The 26,504-nt window shown below is 43.8% G+C and overlaps 1 protein-coding gene across 4 annotated transcripts in view; it reads left to right on the forward strand.

The window, feature by feature from the left end:
* The window catches only part of LOC122542817 (neuronal PAS domain-containing protein 3-like), a 441,402-nt gene that overhangs the window by 110,788 nt on the left and 304,110 nt on the right, over window positions 1-26,504 (forward strand). For 3 of the 4 annotated variants that reach the window (XM_043680884.2, XM_043680886.2, XM_043680885.2), the window contains exon 2: window positions 20,289-20,474. The exons of the other annotated variant lie outside the window; for it this stretch is intronic. In XM_043680884.2, the coding sequence (XP_043536819.1) occupies window positions 20,374-20,474 (101 nt within the window). In that variant the 5' untranslated portion in view covers window positions 20,289-20,373. The remainder of the gene's footprint in view (window positions 1-20,288; window positions 20,475-26,504) is intronic. 4 annotated transcript variants of the gene reach the window in all.

Consider the following 26,504-nt stretch of genomic DNA (forward strand, 5'->3'; position numbering starts at 1 on the left):
TCTTTAGTTTTTTAGCAGTGTCACTAGAGACGTAGAAATCGACCATGGCAACCAGTGCAAGGGGGAGCTGCTCATTTTTCCCTGGAAAGGGGAAAGCTAATTAGGGTCATTACTCAATGACTGTCTGTTGGAGCATGCACTTATGAAGTCATTGGGCACAAGGAAACTTGAGTTTGACTCCTTTCGTATGATATCAGCTATTGCCGTCCCAAGTTATAACTGCAACAGTGACTTAAGTAACTTTTGAGGCTGGCATCCTATCACCAATAACTGTTTATGTACAAATGCATTGCCTTTGATAATAGCACTGAGTCAGACATTCAGGGGCTCAATATCCCTATGTCAGCCAGGCTCCCTGATTGGTCCAGATTAACAGCCCCAATTAGGGAACACATATTCTGAGGTCCAGCTGGCTGACCTCATTATAGTTACTAGAGTGACCATGTGTCTGATTGGCAAGGCTTGGGGGTGTCTTCAGGTGGTGGAAGGTGCCATGTATATGCGAGACTGTCCTTTAGTTCAGGCAACAGCAAAGCCTTGTGGCTTGAGGATGACTCAGGGTGGCTGTGCCCCTTGGGACATTTGGAGTGCTGGTGAGAAAGGAAGAATTACAATGGGATAGAATTACAGAATCCCTACTGTGTGGTAGCAGGCCATTCAGCCCATCCAATCCATACTGACCCAATTAAAAAAGCACTTCCCAGATTCATCCCCCAACTGTATCCCTGCAACCCCACATTTACTATGTCCAATCCACCTAACCTGCACATCTTTAGATTGTGGGAGAAAACTCTTGCAGACACAGGGAGAATGTGCAAACTCCACACAGACAGTAGCCTAATGCTGGAATCAAGCCCAGGTCCCTAAGTGCTGTGAGGCAGCAGTGCTTACCACTGAGCAACCATGTCACCCTTAATGGGTAAACAGACTGAGCAGCTAGCTAATAGTAGGGTTGATGACAATTGTTAACAGAATACGATTGAATGTGATCATGATTTACTCTTAGTAAGCTTTTACACAGACTAACGAATAGGTGAGAACATTATTGGTGGATAAAGTGCTTACAAAATCTGGGGAAGGTTGAAACCAAGCATCTGTTTCCAAACCATGTCAAATCTCTGGATAGTGTGCAGACATTTTCTAAAAATACCCTCACTTTTTTTCCGCTGGTGGGCGGATGAGGGTGGTGGACAGCATTGTGCCACTTGATTCCTTATCCTGAGGATACGAAGCCTGCACAGCAGGAATCTGCGTATTGGGACAGGATTTCCCAGATGAATGACCGATCATCGTGACAAACTGCTGCCTCCACTTTCAGCACAAATCTGGACAGGCTCTATCCTAGGAGGATGCTCCACAGTTAGAGGCTCCGTCTTTCAGATGGGGTGTTAAACTGGGATGTTGTCAGCCCTCTAAGGTAGATCTAAAAGAAGCAGTATTCCAAAGAAAGGCAAGTGTTCTCAGATTTCCTGGGACCTCATTAGCCCCTCAACCAATGTTTTCTTTTTGAAGTAAAAATCATTTTTTGGAAGTATCCTGTGTGCAAATTGGTTGCTGTGTTTCTGACATGACAGTACTGTGCAAAGTTCTTAATTGACTGGAAGGTGCTTTGGGAGAACTTTGTAGATTGAGGATGCTATTTAAATGCACATTCTTTCTTTCAGCCTAGCTTCATCTGTGCTGTAACCACCTCAACAGGCTTTCCTGAAATGTGGAGCTGAAATGCTACAGATGGAGTTTGTTTACCATGGTGGCTCAGTGGTTAGCACTGCTGCCTTACAGTGCCAGGGACCCAAGTTTGATTCCAGCCTCGGGAGACTGTCTGTGTGGAGTTTGCACGGTTGTCCCAGTGTTTGCTTGGGTTTCCTCCTGCAGTCCACAGATGTGTGGGTTAGGTGGATTGGCAATGCTAAATTGCTGTGTCCAGAGATGTGCAGGCCAGATGGGTTAGCCACTGCAAAAAACCCATGTGGGATTAGAATTAGAGTTAGGTTTATTGTCACATGTACGCAAGTCCAAAAGTACAGTGAAAAGTGTACAATGTTGCCACACACAGCACCAAAGTAACTAATTACAAATCCGAGGCTATGGTTACAGGAATGGGGTGTGGGTCTGTATGACCTCTTTCTGCACTGTAGGGATTCTGAGTTTCTATGTGTAAAATCTGGTTGAACCAGCAGTTGGCTATTTTTCCTTCAATTGCAGGGTCTGCATGGTAGCTGAACAAACTTTCTAATGTTTATGTTGTTTTAATGGCTAATTAGCTGCATGAGAAGCATTAAAAATATCATTACTGCAGGTGTATCATGGGTTGGCTCAGTTCCATTACCACTAATGGCTCTGCTTTCCCAAGTAATGATTCATTGTGAAGATGTGCAGCCCCCGGGTCCAGGTATGAAAGAATGCAAAAATCTCTCCAACTGAAATAAAGGGGATGTCTGACTTGAAAACAAGCTCAGAGGCTAAGCTCTCTGTAATTCTTTTGTTTCCCACTGTGTCAATCTCTCTGCGTGGAACTGGTTTCCTGAACCAAAATGCATTGGCATAGCATACGCTGAAGCTCCTAGTTGGGATGCGCAAACGAGAGGGATCGTAGCTCAGAGCCCACTAGTGTAACAGTCCCTTTCCTAACTCATATGCTCCTGCTCCCAGAGGGAAAATATCCATTATAAAAAAAAAACCTAGAAATGAAACCTCAGGTCATGATCCAGTTTTTAAGTATGCACGATGAATCAGACCAATATGTCTCAATTGCCAGTTTTACTGGGTTTTTTTCCATGTGAGAGGGGCTGGGGAAAGAGGAAACAGTGCTGTGTTGTAGACCAAACATGAGGAGTAAGAGCAGGAAGAGCCCTTTCAGCCCTTCAAAACTTCACCATTCATCTAGATCATGTCTGATCATCAACATAAGTTACACTTTGATAAAACATAGGAAATAGGAGCAGGAGTAGGCCATTCACCCCTTTGAGTCTACTGTCCAAATTAATCTGATCATCGGATTCAGTACCCTGTTTCCATTTTCTCCCCACATCCTTTGAACCCTTTATCCCTAAGAACAATATCTAACTCCTCCTTGAAAACATTCAGTGATTTGGCCCCAATGATTTTCTGTGGCAGAGAATTCCACAGGCTCACCACTCTCAGGGTGAAGATATTTATCCTCATCTCACTCCTTAATAGCCTACTTCATATCTTTATCCTCTTTACCCTCCATGATTCTTGATTCTTTTAGTACCCAAAATGACCTGGCGATCTTAAACACTCTGACTGACCACTGACAGTTCTCTCTGGCAGAGAATTCCAATGACTTCGAATCCTCTGAGGGATGAAATTTATCCGCATCTCAGTCCTAAATTGCCTTCGCCTTCCATACTTTTTTTATCTATACATTCATCTCTACTCCCAGTTAAGAGTACATTGTTGAGAGTGTGGAGTCATATGTAGGCCAGACCGGGTAAGGATAGCAGATTTCTTACCTTAAAGGACATTCGTAAATGAGATGCTATAAATCTACCTACAGCACATGGACTGCAGTGGTTCAAGAAAGCAGCTCACCACAACCTTTTCAAGGGCAATAGGGATGGGCAATAAATATTAGTCTAGCTAACGATACCTACAAAACGTAATTTTATGTGGCTTTGAAGAGATTTCACAGGAGTGCTGTATTCAAATTTAGGCTCCTTAGCAAGGAAAGATGTCATTGCTTTAAATAAGTGCAACAAGGGTTGATTCCAAGGATGAGATGGCTGACCCATGAAGTGAGATCAAATAAAATGGGCCTCTACTCTCTCAAGGTTAGGAGATTTAGAGTGGTTATAGTAAGCTACATACATTTCTTAAGGAGCTTGACAGTGTTGATGTTGCAAGAATGCTTCAGTGGTTTAATGGTCATTGTTAGACTTTTAATACCAGATTTCTACTGAATCATATTTCGCCATTTATTATAGGCCCTCAGAACATTACATAGGCTTCTGCTTATTAGCCTAGTGACAATAGACTACCATAAGGACATCACCTCCCCAATGGCATGGTGGCTCAATGGTTAGCACTGTTGCCTCACAGTGCCAGGGATCCGGGTTCGATTCCAGCCTTGGGCGACTGTCTGTGTGGAGTTTGCACATTCTCCCTGTGTCTGCGTGGGTTTCCTCCAGGTGCTCTGGTTTCCCCCCACAATCCAAAGATGTGCAGATTAGATGAATTGGCCATGCTAAATTGCCCATGGTGTTCAGGGATGTGTAGATTAGGTGCATTAGTTGGGTGTGAATATAGAGTAATAGCGTAGGGGTAAGGTTACTCTTCGGAGGGTCGGTGTGGACTTGTTTGGGCCAAAGGACCTGTTTCCGCACTGTGGCGATTCTGTGACTCTAAGTCTGAGATTGAGGCCTTGTTCTAGATTTCCCCAGCCAACGAAGCATTCTTGCAACATCAACACTGTCAAGCTCCTTAAGAAATGTATGTAGCTTAATATAACCACCTCTAAATCTCCTAATCTTGAGAGAGTAGAGGCCCATTTTATTTGATCTCATTTCATAGGTCAGCCATCTCATTCTTGGAATCAACCCTTGTTGCACTTATTTAAAGCAATGATACCTTTCTTTGCTAAGGAGCCTAAATTTGAATACAGCAAATCTCCTGTGCAATCTCATCAAAGCCTCATAAAATTACATTTTTGTGGGATGTAGGTATAGTTAGCTAGACCAATATTTATTGCCCATCCCTATTGTTCTTGTGTAGGTTGTGGTGAGCTGCTTTCTTGACCCACTGCAGTCCATGTGCTGTAGGTAGACCTATAATACCTTTAGGAAGGTAATTCCTGAATTTTGATCCAGTGACAATAAAGGAACAGCAATATATTTCCAAGTCAGGATGATGAATGGCACTAAGGAGAATTTGCAAGGGGTGGTTCCCATGCACATGCTGCCCTTGTCCTTTCAGTTGGTGGAAGTTGGAAGCTACTTTTGAAGGAGACTTGGTGAATCTCTATGGTGCATCTTGTAAATGGTACACACTAGTGCCACGGTTTGTCCGTGGGGGAGGGAGTGAATGTTCAACGTGGTGGATTGGGTGCCGATCAAGCGGGCTGCTTTATCTTGGATGGTGTTGAGCTCCTTGGGCAAGGCTGAACTGTATTCTTGTAGTTGCATTAACATGAAATCCCCAGTACAGCAGTGTGAGCATGAGTTCAACATAAACATAGGAATGTTTGGATATAGGACATTGTTATGGGACTGGATAGAATCACAGAGTTGTCAGGATGCAGAAGAATGCCATTTAGCTCATCATGTCTGTACCAGCTTTCTGTATTTTTTGAGAAAGTTGTGGGGAAAATTTGCAGTGCAGAGCAGAGGGACCATTCTTCTATGTCCAACTTGATCGTGCTTCACCCAGGTTACCCCATTTTAAGCATTTTCCTCCACCTGATGAACAGAAACTTCCTCCAACCTGGTTTCTGGGTGATTGAAGCCTGTCTTCAGTCCCCACTCTAAAACTTTGCTCCCAGATCGCCAATTCCATCCCCTCCAAGGCCCCAACTGCTCACCATCTTTGGCGTTCATCTCAAATCGAGCTGTTGCTGCTGAGTGCAGGGTTCATCAGGAAAAGAATATATTGACTTTACTGCAGAAATGTGGAATCATAAAATGATGACACAGTCGGTTTAAAATAGCAAATCATCCCCTTGGTATTTCACAGGTGAATTATGAAAAACACTAAGCCACTTACAGTTTCTGCAAATACCCACCCCAACCCTCCTTATAGTGAAGTGCAGGTCATTGATGATGTAGCTGAAAATGGCTGGGCCATGGTCACTGCCTTGGCAGCGTCCTTTCTTCTGAGCCTGGAATCTCGGATTGCTATTTTCTCCCCATCCCCACCCTCCTCTAGCTTATCTCTCCACGCTTCAGGCTCTCTGCCTTTATTCCTGATGAAGGGCTTTTGCCCGAAACGTCGATTTTGCTGCTCGTCGGATGCTGTCTGAATTGCTGTGCTCTTCCAGCACCACTGATCCAGAATCTCGGATTGAAGTCCTACCTACTTTGGAGATGTGCAATAACATCTCCTCCAAGCAGATTGATCAGAAAATATCAAACCACCACCCATCTTCCTATGTGCCAGGTGCAACTAGTGGAGAGTTTGCCCCTGATTCCCATTGACTCCAGTTTTGTTAGAGTGCCATTTTTGGTCAAGAACTACTTTGATGTCAAGGTCAGTCACATAGTCACCTCCCCCTGTGGAGCACTCAGCTCTTTTCTCCCTGTTTAGAGGCTTTGATGAGGACTGGAGCTGGCAGAACCCAAACTGAGCATACTGATTATGTTAGTGCTGCTTAGTAATGCTGTTGATGGCACCTCCCATCACTTTGCTGATGATTGAGAAAAGGCTGATAAAACATAGAAAATAGGAGCAGGGGGAGGCCATACAGCCATTCGTGCATGGTCTGCCATTCATAATGATCATGACTGATTGTCCAACTCAATACCCTATTCCTACTTTATCCCCACTTGAACTCTTTAGCCCGAACAATTTTTGGGTCAGGTTGGGGTGGCCAGGTTGGAATGGTTGTCCCTTTTGTGTGCAGGACATAACTGGGCAATTTTCCACATTGTTGGTTAGATCCTAGTGTTGTAACTGTATGCAACAGCTGGGCTAGGGGAGCGGCAAGTTCTGAAGGACAAACCGTCAGTGCTACTGCTGCAATCTGAGAGCCCATAGCCTATGCAGTATCAAGTGCATCCAACTGTCTCTTGATATCAATTGGAGTAAATTGAATTGGCTGAAGATTGGTATCTGTGATGTTGGGGACCTCAGGAGGTGATTGAGATACTCCAGTGACACTGGCTGAAAATTGTTGCAAACGCATCAGCCTTGTTACTAGCAGTGATGTCATTGGCTCCCCCAAAGGAAGCCATTTCGTTCTGCCAACAAATTGCTTTTTCTCTGGCTGTTTTTATTCACTGGTGAGTCATGGATATCGCTGGCTCAGCCAGCATTTATTACCTTTTTTAAAAATTCACAGGATATGGGTGTCACAGGGCAGGACAGCATTTATTATCCATCCCTAATTGCCCAGGTGCAGTTAAGTGTCAACCACATTGCTGTGGGTCTGGAGTGTCAAGTTGGCCAGACTAGGTAAGGATGGCTTAAGTCCTTACTTGCCCCTTGAGAAGGTGGTGGTGAGCTGCCTTCTTAAATGGCTGCAGTCCATTTGGTGGAAGTAGACTGCAATGTCCCACCATGGGAGGGAATTTCAGGATTTTGATTCAGCGACAGTGAAGGAACAGCAATATAGTTCCAAGTCAGAATGGAGTTTCCTTTACCCGTCTGTCAGCAATCAGGCAGTTCCAGGTGAACTGCTCAACCATCGCACCAGACTGAGAACAGTATAGAATTTCCTGAAACATGGCACGCAGCAAAAATACTTGCATCCACCCAATGCACCTTGTTCACATCTCGTGTGTACTCACAAATGGTGCACACAATATGTGCCTTCATGCAATGGGGGTCTAAAACTGATACACAATCAATAGAAGCTTTACTGACAACTGAGTGTGAATGTGTTCAGCAGAATGAAGCATGCAGTCGGGATCTCCTCTCCTGCTGTGTGTTTACTTAGTCGACTGTGTACCTACATTATTGCTGTTTGGTAGGAGGCCAGTTCCCCTGTAGCTTTATAAATGGAGCATTATTACCAACTCCACACAACATCTGTCATGCAGGAGCAACTGGGGGGAGCTGCAAGGGAAATCTTCACTGCTATCTGGGGATAACTTGTTCCTCTCGCGTTTACATCAAAACCCCTAGCTTTACTCAAACTGAAGCTTTGAGTGAGGCCAAGATCCATTTTCAACAAAAATAAAAATCATTCCCCCCTTCTCCCATTACAAAAAGAAAAATGACACACATGAACTCCTGTTGATGTGTGGAAGACAATCATTCCATTTTATTGAAGGCTTACCTCATAATGTTAATCCAGTGATTTCTTATCACTGCTAAAAGCGAGTGTAGATCTAGGCCTCGGGCATTGATTGTCTTTGACCTCTGACATTGGCCATGTTTGACCCCTCTGCCTTGACCAAATGTGGCCTCAGTACCCAGGATTCCCTGTATCTTCTGACCCTTGATCCCTACTGTATAGGGCTTGGAGCAAATGTTCTTTATTTTTGGGAGGGGGTGGTGGTTTGTCGGAATTAGGAATGGAGATTGTGGGCGGAATTGTATGTAAGATTGCAAAGTTAGCTGTGAAGAATAACAACTGATCAGCACAGAGAGCATTTGCAAGAGAGTGCGGGAGATCAGAAGTGGGGAGCTTGTTGAATATATAAAGATGGATAGCTGGGAGGATGCTTGAGACTGCGGTCAGAATGTGGCGGTTTCAGTGTCGTCAACCACTGGCGATTGAACTCCTTGACCACGGGAATGCTAACACAGCGCGTTCATTTAAAATGTCCCATTGTTGCCTTCCCCTTCACAAGGTTCCCTTTGTGTGCTGGGGAGCAGTGCAGAGGTCGAAAGGACACAGAAAACATTTGCTGCGGGAGGTTCTTTTCGTTTTTTTAATTGTTTTGCTGCTTCCTTTCTGCTTTGTTTGATTTCTGCCTGCTCGGCAGTCAAACCTTGAACCAGGCGTAACCTTTCTTGGCGCTTGTGTGCCGTTGATCAGCTGATTTCTGGGGAAGGGGAAGTGGGCACCAACAGCCCCTTGAGGGCCTGTATCCCCATCCTGTGTACCCACCAAAGCCTGCGGTTTAAGATTCCCATTCCTCTTTTGAAATCCCTCCTCATCCTCTGCAGCCCTGTAACCCTTTCAGAACTCTTGACTTTCAACTCTTCACTCTGAATGAGTTCGGTTAGATCTATCTTCACTTGCCACTGCGGCGCCTCCAATCAGGGCAAGTATTGCCTCCAATATCATTGGACTACAGGTAAGGTCATCACTAAAGGCAGCTGGTCATAGAATCACAGAATCCTTACAGTGTGGAAATAGACCATTCAGCCCATTGAGTCTACACTGATCCTTTGAAGAGCATCCCACCCTGACCCAACCCCCTACCCTATTCCTGCATTTCCCATGGCTAATCCATTTAGCCTGCACATCACTGGACACTATGGGCAATTTAGCATGGTCAGTCCACCTAACCTGAAGATCTTTGGACTGTGGGAGGAAACACATGCAGACACAGGGAGAATGTACAAACTCCACTCATTCACCCAAACGTGAATCTGAACCAAAATCCCTGGTGCTGAGAGTCTCACAATTGTTTCCTCTATGCCCTCATCTTTGACATGGTGGAGTGCCACCTGCCCCAGGCCGACAGGTTCATGCTGCGCACTACTCTTAAAGCTTGGGGCAACACATTTGGCATATATCCAAAAGGGTCACAGCACAGGTCAGAGTTCACAAGTTGGGGATTTGCAGAGCATCAGCAGGTCAGGAGGATATCCCAGAAAGGAGGCGGGCAAAAGTTACAGGCCAGTGTGAACACAGAAATGTGAAGTTTGAACTCATTAACTAACCACGACCTTCTTAAGGACAGTTAGGGATAGGCAATAAATACTGGCCCAGCCAACAGTACCCATGTCCAACATCCCGTGAGTGAATAAAAATTAACTGGACCATGAGGGAGCCTGGGGAGGGTGCAAATGTGGGAACTGCTGTCTAATGGTTCCCAGTCCGTCAATGTCCTAGTTTTAAAATTCCAATCTTTGTTTGCAAGTCTCTCCAATGTCCAACCCCTTCCGCTCTCTGTGATAATGACATCCTGGACATACCTTATTCTGGTCTCTTGTATCACCTTCATTGAAAGCATTTCACCAGCAGTTCCACCTGCCGTTCCACCTCTAAACCTCTCCCTGTCTCTCTCTCTCTCCTCATAACACAACTTTTGCCCAGTGTTTTGCTCACCTTCCCTATTATTTGTTTTTATCATTGTGAATCTTTGTAAGGTTATGTAGTGGCGAAGCACTTTGGCTTGATTTGCTACATGAAAGGTACTATATAAATGCAAGCAACTGTTTTGGATATAGATAAGTCTCTGGCAAAATGTATGTGTTTGGAGGGGGGGGGGGGGGGGGGTTCCTCAGTGTCACTGATTTTAGAGTGTGTCTTGGAATATGGACAAAGTTAAAAATCACACCACACCAGGTTATAGTCCAACAGGTTTAACTGGAAGCACTCCTGGACCACCTGATGAAGGAGCAGCGCTCCAAAAGGTAGTGCTTCCAATTAAACCTGTTGGACTATAACCTGGTGGTGTGTGATTTTTAACTTTGTACACCCCAGCCCAACATCGGCATCTCCAAATCCTGGAATGTGGTAATAGTAGCTTGTGGCTGGGAAATGAGTTGATGATTGTTGGTCACCCTGGAAAGCTGTCAATATATGTAGTGAGCCCGTGAATGGAGGCCAGTATTTACAAGGAGGCCCCAGGGAGTGTATCAGTATTTGCAGGGAGTCTCCAGGCAGAATGTGACAGTATTTATAGGGAGTCCCTATTCACAGAGCGATCCCCAGTGTGTGATAGTATTGACAAGGTTTCCCTGGTGTGATTCGATGTGTTGTCAATACAGACAAACTGTGGTCAAGACTCACATTAACGCTATGGGCACTTCACCTTTTACATGACCAGATAAGAACAACAGGTTTTCTGCCCAATCAGACACCAATGAGCCCTCTCTGGGATGAATGTCAATTCAGAAGCTTCACCTTCTTGGGTTTGCCTCTATGTATGGCACATCTGAGTGAGAAGGTAACAAGTTCAAGTACCATTCCTGTTGTCCTGAAGCTGACTCTTACTGAGGGAGTACATTTAGAGGAAGTATCTTTAAGATGAGGCATTTAACTTGGTCTTCACCTGCCCTCTTAGGTAAATGTAAAAGATCCTATTTGAAGAAAATCAGGTTTTTTTTGTGAATATTTATGTCTTAACATCCGACAAAAAAAATTATCTGCTCAATTTCAAATTCTTGGATGTGGAAGCTTGCTGTGCACAGAGCAGTTGTGGCATTGCACACAATCCAATAGCGACTAACTTCACATGTACCTCATTGGTTGCAAACTGCATTGGGATGTTCTGAGGTACTAAAAGGTGCTCCAAAAATGCAAATCTTGCCTTGTCCCCTTTGCTTACTGATGCTGACTGAATATTTTCAAATTAAGAATCTTCTGACTGATTGCAGATATTTGCTTAGTGAATTGAGCTTGTGGATGGACATAGGAATTAACTTTAGAGATTATTGTCTCTTTAAAGTTGGGGTCTTGTTAAGAAACCATGGTGCTAGTTGTACTTCTCAAAATGCTCATTAAATTCTGAGTTAGCTGTCACAGTACCCTCTGCCATCTGAAGCAATCTTGTCTTTTTGACATTCGATGGGATATGGGCATTGTTGGCTTGGGCATTGGATCTGAGTGGTTGCTAGGGCCATTTCAGAGTGCAGTTAAGGGTGAGTCACTCTGCTGTGGGTCTGGTATTATACATAGGTCAAACTGGGAAAAATGGCAGATTTCCTTCCTTGAGTTTTTCTATGTGCAATTATGGGAAGATAGGACTTAGGTATAAAGAGAGACTGGATCAGTTAGGATTATATTCACTGGAATTCAAAAGAATGAGAGGGAATCTCATATAAACCTATAAAATTCTATACGGACAGACAGGGTAAATGCAGGAAGGATGTTCCCAATGACCAGAGTCTAAAGATTTGGCATAGGCCATTTAGGATTGAGATGAGGAGAAATTTCTTCATCCAGAAAGTGGTGAGCCTGTGAAATTCTCTACGACAGAAAGAAGTCGAGGCCAAAACATTGAAAGTTTTCAAGAAGGAGTTAGATATAGTTCGTGGAGCTAAAGAGATCAAAGGGTATTGGGTGAAAGTGGGAATGGGGGACCGAATTGGATGACTAGCCATGATCATATTGAATGGTGGAATAGGTTTGATCGGCCAAATTTCCACACTGGAGGGATTCTATGATTTCACTCTCTCAGCCTTCCCCCAAATTCCTTTATTCTCTTAGTTCCCAAAACTCACAAGCCTGAACATGCTCAACAACTAAATATTCACTGCCCCATGGGTTCAGAATTCCAAAGATCAACAAGAAATCTAATTTAACCTTGGCACCAAATGAATGACCCCTCATTTAGATTCTCTAGTCTGGGGGGGAATCCACTCAACGTCTCTTTATTTATTCATGGAATGTGGACATCAGTGGCTGGGCCAGCGTTTGTTGCCCATCCCTAATTGCTCCTTTAGAAGGTGGTGGTAAGATGCTTTGTTGTTGCAATCAGTGAGATGTAGGGACACCCACAGTGTTTTGACCCAGCCACACTGAAGGAACAGATGATATATTTCCAAGGCTTATATCATGTGAAAAAATAGAAATGGTCTAAGTCACTCATTTATCAGTGCCATACAATCTCCAGAGTCCTCCATGTTAACATAGCATTGACAAGCATTCAGATTTACGGCATAAATACCTTGGAGGGTTCACTAGATTGATTCCTCAGTTGTGCTAGGATGGAAGATTATGTGCAATGGACATACACCATCTTGAGTTCAAAAAAGTTGGTGTTTTGTTTAAATGTGGGAGAAGTTGGCAATAAGTAGTTGGGAGAAACGAACCACAGGAACAGGCTGCTTTTGTTTTTGTTCATTTGTGGGATGTGGGACCGGCTGGTGAGCTGCCTTCTTTAACTGCTGCAGTTTGTATGGTGTAAGGACACCCACAAGACCACTGGGGAGGGATCTTCAGGATTTTGACCCAGCAACACTTAAAGAATGGCAATCCATTTCCAAGTCAGGATGGTAAGTGGCTTAGAGGCGAGCTTGCGGATAGTGGTGTTCCCTTGGCCTTCTGGATGGAGTTGGTCATGGGTTTGGAAGGTGCTGTGAAACAGCATTGATGAATTTCTGCAGTGCTTCCTGTAGGTGATACACACTGCTGTTACTAAGCACTAGTGGTGAAGGGAGTGAATGTTCCAATGATGGATAAGATGCTGATCAAGTGGGGCTGCTTTGCCCTGGATGGGGTTCAAGCTACTTGAGTGTTGCTGGAGCTGCATCCATGCAGGCATGGGGGCAGTATTCCAGCACACTCCTGACTTGTGCCTTGTAAGATACTAGACATGCTTTAGTGAGTCAGGAGTTGAGTTACTCGCTGCAGTATTCCTAGCCTCTGATCTGCTCTTGTAGCCACTGTGTCTATTTGGCTTGTCCAGTTCAGTTTCTGGTCCATAGTAATCCCAGGATATTCTTAGTTCCTCTGCTATGTGGCTTCACAGGGGAGCTTGCTGGCAGTTCTCCTGTGTGTCTGTTGCCTATCTGTTCCTAGAGGTAGAGATTGCAGGTTTTGAAGGTGCTTTCAAAGGAAACTTGGCAAATTGGCTGCACTACATCTTTTAGATTATCCACACTGCTGCCACATTAAGTTCTTAACGGGCCTGACAGGGTAAATGCTGAGTTGTTGCATGGGGAGTCCAGGGTCTCCGCATAAGGGGTCAACTGTTTTAGACTGAGATCAGAAGAAATTTCTTCAATTGGAGGATTATGAGTCTCTTTCCATCCCAAAGGGCTGTGGCTGCCTAGTTGTGGGTATTTTTAAGAAAGAGGTTGATGAATGTTTGGATTCTAATCCCAAGGAATAGTGAGATGAGGAGGTAGCAGGGAGAGTGGGGTTAAGGCTGAGGATCAACCATGATTTGGTTGAATTGAGGGCACAGTGGAAGGACTAAATAGCCTGTGTCTTATAACAGATTTGTATTCAAGTAGACGATTCCAAGAAAGAGTTAACTAGTTGGAGGAGAGGAGGGCACAGCAGAGCAGAATCTCAAAGTTAGCAGTTTAGCAACCTTAGCAGTGCAACCTGTGCTGAGTGAGTGTTAGTGACAGTGTGCAGCAGTGAATGAAGTTTGGTTCTTTATAGTGCAAATAGAGGACTGAAGCAATGAGTCTCTGCGGGTCCTGCAGCGGAATATAACAGACGGTTGGTTAGTCTCAGATGTCTGAAGTTGGAATATTGAATTAGAAGAGATAATCCACAGCTGTGAGTTGGAAGCCAGCACAATCCAGACAGCTGTCAAACGTCCATAAAATGTACAACACGAACCAACTGATCGAGCCTACCAACCCTTGTCAGTGTGCCTGGTGAATGTGAACCTCCTCCTAAATAGGCGACCAGCGTAGCCTTCGATTCCCGTCTCCCTGAAATGTTTATCAGTTCACTCAACTCCAGACTGGATGCCATGAGTGGTGGTGAGTTCTGTATTTCCTTGTAGGGCAGTGGGTAACGTTCCCTAACACTAGACCTGAAGCTCCAGGTTCAAATCCCGCTCCAGGACTTGATAGCTATGGACGCTGTGTTGTAATGTGGCTAACCAGGTTGATTATCACTCTTTAAATCCTTCTGACATGGCAGGCAGTAAGAGTGGGATAGATATTGGCAGCCAGCAATGTGCAGTAGCTGCATTGCAACAGGTAAAGATTCCACATGCTGATTCTTGCCATGGACAAGCATTATCCTCATTCTTAGGGATAACTCACTCATTCACTCACTATCCCCAAGAGAATACCTGACCTGAGGAAGAGTCTGCAGGCTGGTGACAGAAATTTATTCGCTCAATTCTTTCAGATGAAAGCTGTCCTGGAAGAAGGGTTACACCCAAAACGTTGACTTCTCCACCTTCTGATGCTGCCTGGCTTGCTATGTTCTTCCAGCCTTCTGTTTGTCTGTCCCAGAAGATGGCAGAAATCACCTCCTGCATTCCTGTAATGTCATTCAGCACTAGTTTCTGGTATTATTTTCTGGTCATTGACAAATGGGTCACCGTTTTTTGCTTGTCAATAACTGCTCCTTGAAAAGGCAGTGGTGAGCCAGCTTCTTGAACTGTTGCAGTCCATGTGCTGCAGGTAGACTCACAGAAGAGAAAGGAAATTCCAAGATTTTGACTCAGTGACACGAAAGGAACAGCCATGTATTTCCAAGTCAGGATGATGAGTGGTTTGGAGGGGAAATTGAAGGTGGTGGTGTTCCCTTGTATCTACTGCCCTTGTCCTTCTAGTGGTAAAAGTTAGAGGTTGGAAGGTGCTATTGAAGAAACTTTGGTGAATTTCTGCAGTGCATCTTGTACATAGTATACACTGCTTCTACTGAGCGCCAGTAGTGGAGGGAGTGAATGTTTCAGTTGATGGATAGAGCATGCTGATCGAGTGGGGCTGCTTTATTCTGGGTGATATCAGAGTTTTTTGGTGTTGTTTGACCTGCATTCCTCCAGGCATGTGACTCCAAATCCACCAACTGCCTTGACCTCAACAGCTGTTTCATGAACTCTCCTGTTGCCTTCACAAGGATTGTTGCTTTGTCAATATGAAGGATCTCATGGCACTAATTGGAAAAAAAGCAGGTGCCTAGAGCCCATCATCTCACCGTTTACCTCCCTCCAGCACCACCACTAAAAGAGATGAAGGGAGGCATTGCTATTTCTGGGATCATACTATGTGCACATTGACTACTGAGTCCATAATAACAGTGAATATCATCTTCAAATATAATCCATGGTTGTGAGGATTTCTGAGACATTTCTTTATTTCATTCTTTCTTGCTTCACTTGTTTGCTCTCTTCCTCTTGCGCTCTCTTTGTTTCTCACTGTCTGTCTTTTTTCGTCTTCATCTCCCTGGCAGGTTGGAGTTGGAATTAAGGTTCAAGTTTTGAATGTTTGCTTATCTGGTCCTGAAGAATTCAGTGAAAACCTCACTAAAGAATAGGTCCAGAGTAGTGAAGTGCAGAAATAAGCTGGGTAGAAAATGGTTTTATGTTTTCGCAAGACAAGTTCTTCCTATGCATCTCACATTTGAGAAAAAAATCTGTGCTCCTCCAGCATCTAATGCTCAAATAAGTCTCCTCATGCACTGGTACATTATACCCTCTTCACTACTTCCTTGTTTAAGGAAATTTCTCATTCTCTACCTTCCAGTCAAAGGGCTTAAAGCTTCTGCAAGACTACAGCTGTTGCTGTGGCACCTGCAGTCAAGACGTTTTTGTTACAAATTATTCATTCATGGGATGTGTGTGTCACTGGCTAGGCCAGCATTTACTGCCCATTCTTAAAAGCCCGCTGGGCAATTAAGAGTCAACCAGGGCAGCACAGTGGCTCAGTGGTTAGCACTGCTGCCTCACAGCACCAGGGTCCCAGGTTCGATTCCAGCCTCGGGCAACTGTGTGGAGTTTGCACATTTTCCCCGTGTCTGCGTGGGTTTCCTCCGGGTGCTTTGGTTTCCTCCCACAGTCCAAAAGATATGCAGGTCAGGTGAATTGGTCATGCTAAATTGCCCATCGGGTTAGATGCATTAGTCAGAGGGAAATGGTTCTGGGTGGGTTACTCTTTGGAGGGTTGGTGTGGACTTGTTGGGCTGAAGGGCCTGTTTCCACACTGTTGGGGAATCTAATCATATTATTGTGGACTTCACATGTAGGCCAGACCAGTTAGGGATGGCAGATTTCCTTCTTAAAAAGACATTAGTGAACCAGATGGGTTCTTAACTGTCAAACATGGTCACCACTATGCTAGCTTTTAATTCAAGATTTTTATTGAATTTACATTTTGGTGGGATTTGAACCCATATCACCAGAACATTAGGGCTATGATTAGTAGTCCTGTGATATTTCCACTACATCAACACCTCCCTCACAGGCTGATTGTACTGGGGCATTTACCTTCTATTACTTCTAAAATTGCAGCTCCTTCAGTGATTTCCATCCAGTGGTGATGTGTCATGGTTTATTCAAGGAGTCTAAGTTGCTATGGTAGTGCACACTTTCAATGCATGTTGTAGCCCAGAATCACAATTAGTGATGGTCATGGCTCCATCCTATTTGTAACTTTGAAGACTGGAGATCTCTCCTATTATTTTCACGCAGAGGGTGGTACATGTATGGAATGAGCTGCCAGAGGAAGTGATGGAGGTTAGTACAATTGCAACATTTAAAAGGCATTTGGATGGGTATATGAATAGGAAGGGTTTGGAGAGATATGGGCTGGGTGCTGGCAGGTAGGACTAGATTGGGTTGGGATATCTGGTCGGCATGGACGGGTTGGACCGAAGGATCTGTTTCCGTGCTGTACATCTCTATGACTCTATCAGTACCCAACATTACCCTATGTTGTAAGGATTTAGAACTCAAGTCTTTTTGACCATGTTATGAACACACTTTCCTTGCTTGTCATATCTTGGGATGGGACTTGAATCTGGAGCTTCTCGCTTGAATTCAGGGAATGCTACTCACTGCACCGTGAATCTTCTATACCTTTGAACGAGTAACTAATAAGTCTGATACTGTTTTACGCAGTCAAGTATGCCATAGTCCTGAGAATTTACATAGGAACAGATCATTCAGCCTATTCAGTCCATTTTGGTATTTATTCACCTGTTTGAGGTTACCTCATTTCATTCCATCCATATAATGCTGCATTTCTTTCTCCCTCTCAAACTGGTCTTGCCTTCCTCTTAAATACATCTGTAGTTTTGGTCTTACCCACTTCAATTGGTAGCGAATTCCGCACACTTAACCACTCTCCTTCTGAAATCCATATTTGATTCCTTGGATTATATCAACGGCTTTTAATCCTGCTTTTCCCTACAAGTGGAAAACACTCTGTCTCCATAGCTACTCTCTCAGAACCTGTCATTGCTTAAAGACCACTATAGGTGGTTCCCTCAGCTTTCTCTTCCTGCCAGAAAAAAGATATATTGGTTCAATCTCTCTAAAAGCACTTCCGGTTTCATTCATGGAAATCATTTCATTTTGGCATCATTCCACAGGGAATAGGACCAGGACTAGGCCCTTCCACTCATCAAAACTGCTCTGACATTCAACTAAATCATGACTGATCGTCTATCTCAGTGCAATTTCCCACACCATCCCTATTTCATTTGATGTCTTTAATATACAGAAACAGCTTTCATATCTATACCCATTTGTGTAAAATGTTGACCAGGATTGTACACTCTGCTCCGAGGTATAGATTAACAACAAGTTTGACTTAACTCCTCTATATTTTTCAATTCTCCACCTAGAGGTAAATCCTTATGACATTTGCCAGTACCTTCTTCCCATGACATTGGTGCACCCACCAGCTATATGCCCTAACTGGCCAATATGAGCAATAGACAGAGTTGACAACAGGCAGTTTACCTGTGAAACAGATCATAAGTGAGTCCACCCTTGATTCATGTGCAGCAAGGATCAAAGGTCAGACGGGGCCAAGATCAAACCTGATTTTTCGCCAGCAAAATATTCCTTACTGCCAACTCTGCACTAATTAACCATGTAAAAGGACAAGGGCAGTAGATACATAGAAACACCATCCCCTCCAAACTACTCACCATCCTGACCTGGAAGTGTACTGTCGTTCTTTCACTGTCACTGGGTCAAAATCCTGGAATTGCATGCCTAAGGGCATTGTGGGTTTACCTCCAGCACATGTACTGCAACAGTTAAGAAGGCAGCTCACCATCACCTTTCAAGGGCAACTAGGGTTGGGCAATAAATGTTGCCTGATCAGCAATGCCCATGTCCCACGAGTAAATTTTAAAAAAAGTTAAAGTATAAGAATACACAAATGGAGCAGCAGTAAGGCCATAAGTCCATTCAACCTTCTCAGGCCTTTACTGCCATTAAATACAATCATGGCTGATTTCCCATCCATTCCCCCATATCCCAACAGATGTGGACAACTCTTAAATGACCTCTGGGCAATTAATGCTGGGCAATGGATGAATGGAAATTTTAAAAGCCTCACTTTAAACATATTCAGCGATGGAGCTTCCCCAGCCCTCTGGGGCAGAGAATTCTAAAGAGTCACAACTCTGTTAAATAACTTTCTCTTCATCAAATTTCTAAATGATCTGTCCCTTAACCTGACATTTTTTTAAAAATTACTTCACAAATTGCAGGCATTGCTACCCAAGCTAGCATTTATTGCTTGTTCTTAATTACCCAGCAGGCAATTGATTCTCAATCACATTGCAGGGTCTGGAGTCACATGTGGGCCAGATGAGGTAAGGGTGGCAGCTTTGCTTCCCAAAGGTAAGAGTCAGTCATGTTCTTGGGACATTAGGAGTGGGTGGAGATCAATTGAGGCAGAAATGAGCATGATTCTATTTAATGGTCCAGAAAGTCTGAGGGGACCGAATGGTCTTAAGGACATTAGTGAACCAGATGGCTTTTAGTGACAATAAGCAGTAGTCACACTGTTGCCATTAAGTTTCTTTTTTATTAATGTCAGAATCTTTAATTGAACTCAACTTTCACTACTTATCCAAAACATTAACCTGGTGCACTGGATCCAGCAACATTATCACAACACCACCACCACAACCACATCCCATCCAGATTCACAGGAAACAATTTCTCAGCATTTCCCTTGTCCACAACTCCTTCAGATTGTTGTATGTTTAAATGCGGTCATCTCATTCTTCTAAACAGAGAATATCAACGTTCCATACTCAGTGTCTCATCATAGGACCACCCTCTCATCCCAGGGTGAAGCTTCACTGTACCTCTTCTGATACAATACTGAAATATGAAACCGTGTGCTCGTATTCCAGTTTAAACAAAGTTCAGTACAGTTGTGGCAAAGGCTTCATCTTTCTGGTACTCCTTGAATGGCCAACACAGCATTTGCTTTCCTAATTGTTGGCTGTATGCGCATGGTAACACTGTGTGCCTTATATGAGAACACCCAATTATCTCTGAGCATCAATATTTACAAGTTTCACGCCTTTTTAAAAACTAAAATAAGTGATAGTTTTTGGAGCGCTGCTCCTTCATCAGGTGGTTGAAGGAGCCACCTGATGAAGGAGCAGTGCTCCGAAAGCTAGTGCTTCCACTTAAACCTGTTAGACTATAACCTGGTGTTGTGTGATCTTTAACTTTGTACACCCCAGTCCAACACTGGCATCTCCAAATCATAAAATAAATGAGTCTGAGAATCCGAGACTACTTGTAGCAGCCTAACAGTTGAAGTTGGTCAGTTGAGCACAGGCGAAAGATCTCATGGAATTTCCAATCATTTACATCTACATTTGGGCACCAACTAATTAATTGTAGAAATGATGTGCCTGGTTATGGTTTTGACCCACCCAAAGCCAAAAACTATCTTGACCAAGTAACTTGCTCACTGTAGTAGTCATTTCTATCAGGTAGCTAATTATAAAACATATATTCATGTGCAATAAGCAAGAGAAAACCATTGATTGTGTCAAATCCAACCTCATTTTCTTCTCTTGCCTATCTTTTTAGGAAGTCAAGGTCATCTCAAGAAGCCAGCCAATCAGAAACTGTGTAGGGATGCTGTAAAGCCAGGTGAATCTGGGAAGGTGGCTGAATGTTAAAGATGGCAACTCAATACAACAATGAACTGAAATGTGTTAGCGTAGAGTGGGACTTCCTTCAAGGACTGCTCGTAAAGAACCAACCAGTCCCTTGGTAAGACTCGCGTGGCTTCATGTTATCCATGGTGGGGTGACAGTGGTATAGTGGTAATGTCACTAGACTAGTAAACCAGAGGCCTGGACCAATGATAGTGTTCAAATCTTGCTGGGTTACCTGGTAGAATCTCCATTTATTTAATTCAAGTAAAATTATCTGATTAATTAAATTAATTAAAAATCTAGAATTGGAAGTCCAATCTCAGTGATGACTGTGAAACTATCCCCCTTATTATTTACACTCATCTGGTTCACTAATGCCCCTTTAGGAAAGGAAATCTTCTTTTCTTACCCCAACTGGTCTATGTGAGCCTCCAGATACACAGCAAAATGGCTGATTCTTAACAGCTCTTGAGGGCAATTAGAGATTGTCAATAAAGGCTGGCTTTGCCAGTGATATCCACATCTCATGAAGACTTTTTTAAAAAGAAATGTCTCTTGCTGAGTTACATTTCTGGGATTGAGGGAGGGACATTTGTGGTGGACTTTCTTTTTCTGTCCTATAGAATGAAGCCAATGCATTGAGATCCATCATCTGTGACAAATTCTTTCAGTAGATTAAGCTACAACTCCCCAAGTCAAGGGCATTCTGGTTATAGCCCCTTGCAACAGAAACTGTGTTCTGTAGGGTCAAAGATGAAATGGATGTAGGGGCCTTTCATACTGTAAACTGCTGAATCCTTGAAGTGTAAGAGTTAGTATTTATTCTCGTGGTTGATCCTGCCTCACCTCATCTGCCCCTAAACCCTAGTTTGTACACTTGTCACCTCCAAAATCAGCTATCCAATGCTCTCTGTCATTCCTACTCTCTCCTTATACTTGAGCTTAAGCCATCTGTGATAAAATCCAGTATTCCTTCCTCACTGACTACATTGTCTCCTGGTATGGCAATGCCCAATTTTTAAAAAAGTTCCCAATTTACTTTTCAAATTTCTCCATGGTCCTCCGTGTCTCTAACATTCCTTTGAGATCTCTTTGCTCCTCCAATTCTGGTGTCTTGATGTTCACCATTACATCACTGGTGGCCATGCCTTTACCTACCTGGGTCCAGGCTCTAGACATCCCTCCCTAAACCTCTCTCCTTCTCAACTTTTCACACTTCCTATTAAGGCATTCCTTAAACCTTACTTTTTAACTAATTTGTTGATAACTTAAATCAATATAGCTTTATCAGGCTCAATTAGGTGCTATATGAATTCAAGTTGCTATTCCACCAGTGATTATTGGACTGACAATCAGCAGATATGTTTAACCATATCATATCTAGCTATTACAAGACTTTAATCTGCCAAGGCAGTTGCAGATGTAGGTGTAGGGACCTGTGATAAAAACACATTCTCTGTCAACTCTCACAGAGGGTCACAAGGGTCGCTGAGGAGGAGGTCTGTAGTTTTACTGGCTCAAGGAGATGGCAGACTGACAGCAAGAACCATACTTTGTAACACGGACTGTTGGCAATATCTTGTCGTGCCTCCATGAGTGTGTCAGTATTTACAGGGAGTTGCCCAACATTGGTTATTTTGGGGGACAGTGGGGAGAGTTGTGTCAATATTTACATGGGTCCTCTGAGGGGATGTGTCAGTATTTACAGGGAGTCTGAGAGAGTGTGTCATTATTTGTAGGGTTTCCCTTGGGGGAGTGTGTTGGTATTTACAGGGGGTCCTGGGGAAGAATGTATCAGTATTTATTGGAAGTCTCCGGGGCAAGTATGTCCTTTACAGGTTGTCTCTGGAGGGTTGGGGGTGGGGCGTATGTCAGTATTTACAAGGGGCCCCTTGGGGGAGTGTGCCAGTATTTATAAGGGGTCCTGGGGAAGAGTGTGTCAGTACTTACAGGAAGGAGTGTGTCAGTATTTGCAGAGGCTCCATTGGGGGAATGTGTCAGTGTTTACAGGAAATCCCTGGGGGAGGATCTTAGTATTTACAGAGTGTCCCCAGGGCGTGCATCTGTATTTACAGGGAGTACCCAGGAGTGTGATAGTGTTTGCAGGGAATTTGGTGAGTCCATCTGTATTTACAAGAGGTCCCAAAGAACATGTAATTATTTATAGGGTACTTGACAGCTGTGGGAATGCATGAGTATTTTCAGGGAGTGCGACTGTCATTTCAGGCTGCCTGTGGATGTGTCAGCAGTTTAGCAGGAGGGATGGTGGGTTACTGACAATGTGACATCCGCACCGTCTTACTGGTGCAGCAGTTGCAGAGCCATAGAGAGAGAGATACAGCCTGGAAACAGACCCTTCAGCCCAACTTGTCCATGCTGACCAAATATTCTAAATAAATCTAGTCCCATTTGTCAGCATTTGGCCCATATCCCTCTAAACCCTTCCTATTCACATACCTACTCAGACGGCTTTTAAATGTTGTGATTGTACCACCCTCCACCACTTCCTTTGGTAGCTCATTCCATACATGCACCACCCTCTGCATGAAAAGGTTGCTCCTGAGGTCCCTTTTAAATCTTTCCCCTCTCACCTTAAACCTATGCCCTCTAGTTTTGGACTCCTCCACCCTGGGAAAAATACCTTGTCTATTTACCCTATCAGTGCCCCTCATGATGGTCACCCCTCAGCCTCCGACACTCCAGGGAAAGCACCCCCAGTCTATTCAGCATCTCCCTATAGCTCAAATCCTCCAACAATGGCAATATCTTTTCTGAACCCTTTCAAGTTTCATAACATCATTCCCATAGCAAGGAGACCAAAAGATTAAAATGCCAGCAGCTGTCTGAAATGTGGACAGCCATCTATTTCTGCGCCAACAAACATTGGCCATGGAATGTTGCTAGTCTGTTTGACCCCTTTCCACACTTAGCAATGCATTCACCCACTGAGACACACGTATGTAAAGACATACACATATATATGCACACACAAACACATGCACATAAGATATACTTTACAGACACAAACATAAACACCTGCACATGTAGACACACACATGCAGACACATATTATTAAGAGTGGGTGTCACAGGGGAGAAGATAACTGTAGGGTGATACCAGGATTTTCAATCAGACTGGAATTGCAGTTCAATGTAAGCAAAGTTGCATGGAGTGAACACTGCAAGGATATTGATCTCTGTTCAGTTAATAGGAATGTTCACTCAAATCCTTAAGCTCCTGACATCAAAATGTGTAAGATTTGAAAGTTGTTGTATGTCAAGTAACTTCTGCAGTGTAATTGTCTTTACATTTTGAGCGTCAACAATATATAATTTTGTATGAAGATAGGTTTGGTACTGCATCGTCATCTAAAGTATAAAGAGGAAGTGGTGGGAATACCGCTCAGTCTATTGAAGAATGAGGGCAAGTATAAATATTTATCACACAACACCAGATTATAGTCCAACAGATTTAATTGGAAGCTTTCGGAGCGCTGCTCCTTCATCAGGTGGTTGTTTTAACTTTGTACACCCCAGTCCAACTGGCATCTCCAAATTGTGAATATTTATGGAGTTTAACAAATCATCAGCACCAAGCTGCTGTAAACTTTGCTGTTCTCACTCCCTCCTGTCCAGCACTGCAACTTCCATTCCGTCTCGGCTTGTCCAAACCTCTGCTGCTCCATGTCTCAACCTGCACCAAATCCATTTGATCCATCAGCTTTTCTACCCACATTTTGCAGATTGGCAATGCCTCCATTTTACATTTCTTACCCTTGTTTTTTAATCCCTTCATCATCTCAACCCTCCATATTTCCGTGATCTCCTCCAGCCCTAACACCTTCTGGGATCTCTGTGTTCCCTTATCTCTTGCCTCTTGCATACCCTTATCTTAATCGCTGTGCCTTCAGCTGCCTGGGTGATAAGTTCTGGAATTCCCTCACTAAACATCTCTGCCTCTCTCTCCTCTTTTAAGACATTCCTGAAAACTTACCTTTGACTGAGCTCTTGGTCACCAATCTTACTTTCCCACGCACAAAGCCATGTTGACTATCCCTAATCAGTCCTTGCCTTTCCAAATACATGTACGTCCTGTCCCTCAGGATTCCCTCCAACAACTGGTCCACCACTGAGGTCAGGCTCACTGGTCTATAGTTCCCTGGCTTGTCCTTACCACCCTTCTTAAACAGTGGCACCACGTTTACCAACCTCCAGTCTCCCGGCACCTCACCTGTGACTATTGATGATACAAGTATCTCAGTAAGAGGCCCAGCAATCAGTTCTCTAGATTCCCACAGCATTCTAGGATACAACTGATTAGGTCCTGGGGATTTATCCACCTTTACCCGTTTCAAGACATTCAGCACTTCTCTGTAATATGGACATTTTGTAAGATGTCACCATCTATTTCCCTACATCCTATATCTTTCATATCCTTTTCCACAGTAAATGCTGATGCAAAATACTCATTTAATGTCTTCCCCCATTTTCTGCAACTCCACACAAAGGCTGCCTTGCTGATCTTTGAGGGGTCATATTCTCTCCCTAGTTACCCTTTTGTCCTTAATGTATTCTCCTTAATTCTATATGCCAAAGCTATCTCATGTCCCCTTTTTGCCCACTTGATTTCCCTCTTAAGTATACTCCTACTTCCTTTATATTCTTCTAAGGATTCACTCGATCTATCCTGTCTATACCTAACATATGCTTCCTTCTTTTTCTTAACCAAACCCTCAATTTCTTTAGTCATCCAGCATTCCCTATACCTACCAGCCTTTCCTTTCACCCTACCAGGAATATACTTTCTCTGGACTCTCGTTATCTCATTTCTGAAGACTTCTCATTTTCCAGCAGTCCCTTTATCTGCGAAAATCTGCCCCCTAACACAGTCAAAATTGGCCTTTCTGCAATTTAGAACTTCAACTTTTAGATCTGGTCTATCCTTTTCCATCATTATTTTAAATCTAATAGAATGATGGCCGCTGGCCCCAAAGTGCTCCCCCACTGACACCTCAGTCACCTGCCCTGCCTTATTTCCCAAGAGTAGGTCAAGTTTTGCACCTTCTCTAGTAAGTACATCCACATACTGAATCAGAAAATTGTCTTGTACACACTTAACAAATTCCTCTCCATCTAAACCCTTAACACTCTGGCAGTCCCAGTCTATGTTTGGAAAATTAAAATTCCCTACCATAACCACCCTATTATTCTTACAGATAGCTGAGATCGCCTTACAAGTTTGTTTCTCAATTTCCCTCTGACTATTAGGGGGTCTATAATACAATCCCAATAAGGTGATCATCCCTTTCTTATTTCTCAGTTCCACTCAAATAACTTCCCTGGATGTATTTCCAGCAATATCCTCCCTCAGCACAGCTGTAATGCTATCCATTATCAAAGATGCCACTCCCTTCTTCTCTTGCCTCCCTTTCTATCCTTCCTGTAGCATTTGTATCCTGGAACATTAAGCTGCCAGTCCTGCCCATCCCTGAGTCATGTTTCTGTAATTGCTATGATATCCCAGTCCCATGTTCCTAACCATGCCCTAAGTTCCTCTGCCTTCCCTGTTAGGCCCCTTGCACTGAAATAAATGCTGTTTAATTTATTAGTCCTACTTGTCCCTGCCTGCCCTGACTGTTTTTTTAGATTAGATTACTTTACAGTGTGGAAACAGGCCCTTCGGCCCAACAAGTCCACACTGACTCGCCGAAGCGTAACCCACCCCTACCCCTACATTTACCCCTTACCTAACACTACGGACAATTTAGCATGGCCAATTCACCTGACCTGCACATCTTTGGACTGTGGGAGGAAACCGGAGCACCCGGAGGAAACCCACGCAGACACGGGGAGAACGTGCAAACTCCACACAGTCAGTCGCCTGAGGCGGGAATTGAACCCGGGTCTCTGGCGCTGCGAGGCAGCAGTGCTAACCACTGTGCCACCGTGCCGCCCAAATTTGTTTGATTCGCTTCTGTTCTCAACTGTACCAGTCTCAGATTGATTTCCTTCCTCACTATCTCCCTGGGTCCCACCCCCTGACCTTACTAGTTTAAATCCTCCTGAGCAGCTGTAGTAAATTTCCCTGACAGTATATTAGTCCCCTTCCAATTTAGGTGCAATCCATCCATCTTGTACAGTGGAAC

The sequence above is a fragment of the Chiloscyllium plagiosum genome, unplaced genomic scaffold (assembly GCF_037043375.1).
Source record: "Chiloscyllium plagiosum isolate Xiang-an unplaced genomic scaffold, Cpla_swu_hap1 HiC_scaffold_47, whole genome shotgun sequence".
NCBI lineage: Eukaryota > Metazoa > Chordata > Chondrichthyes > Orectolobiformes > Hemiscylliidae > Chiloscyllium > Chiloscyllium plagiosum.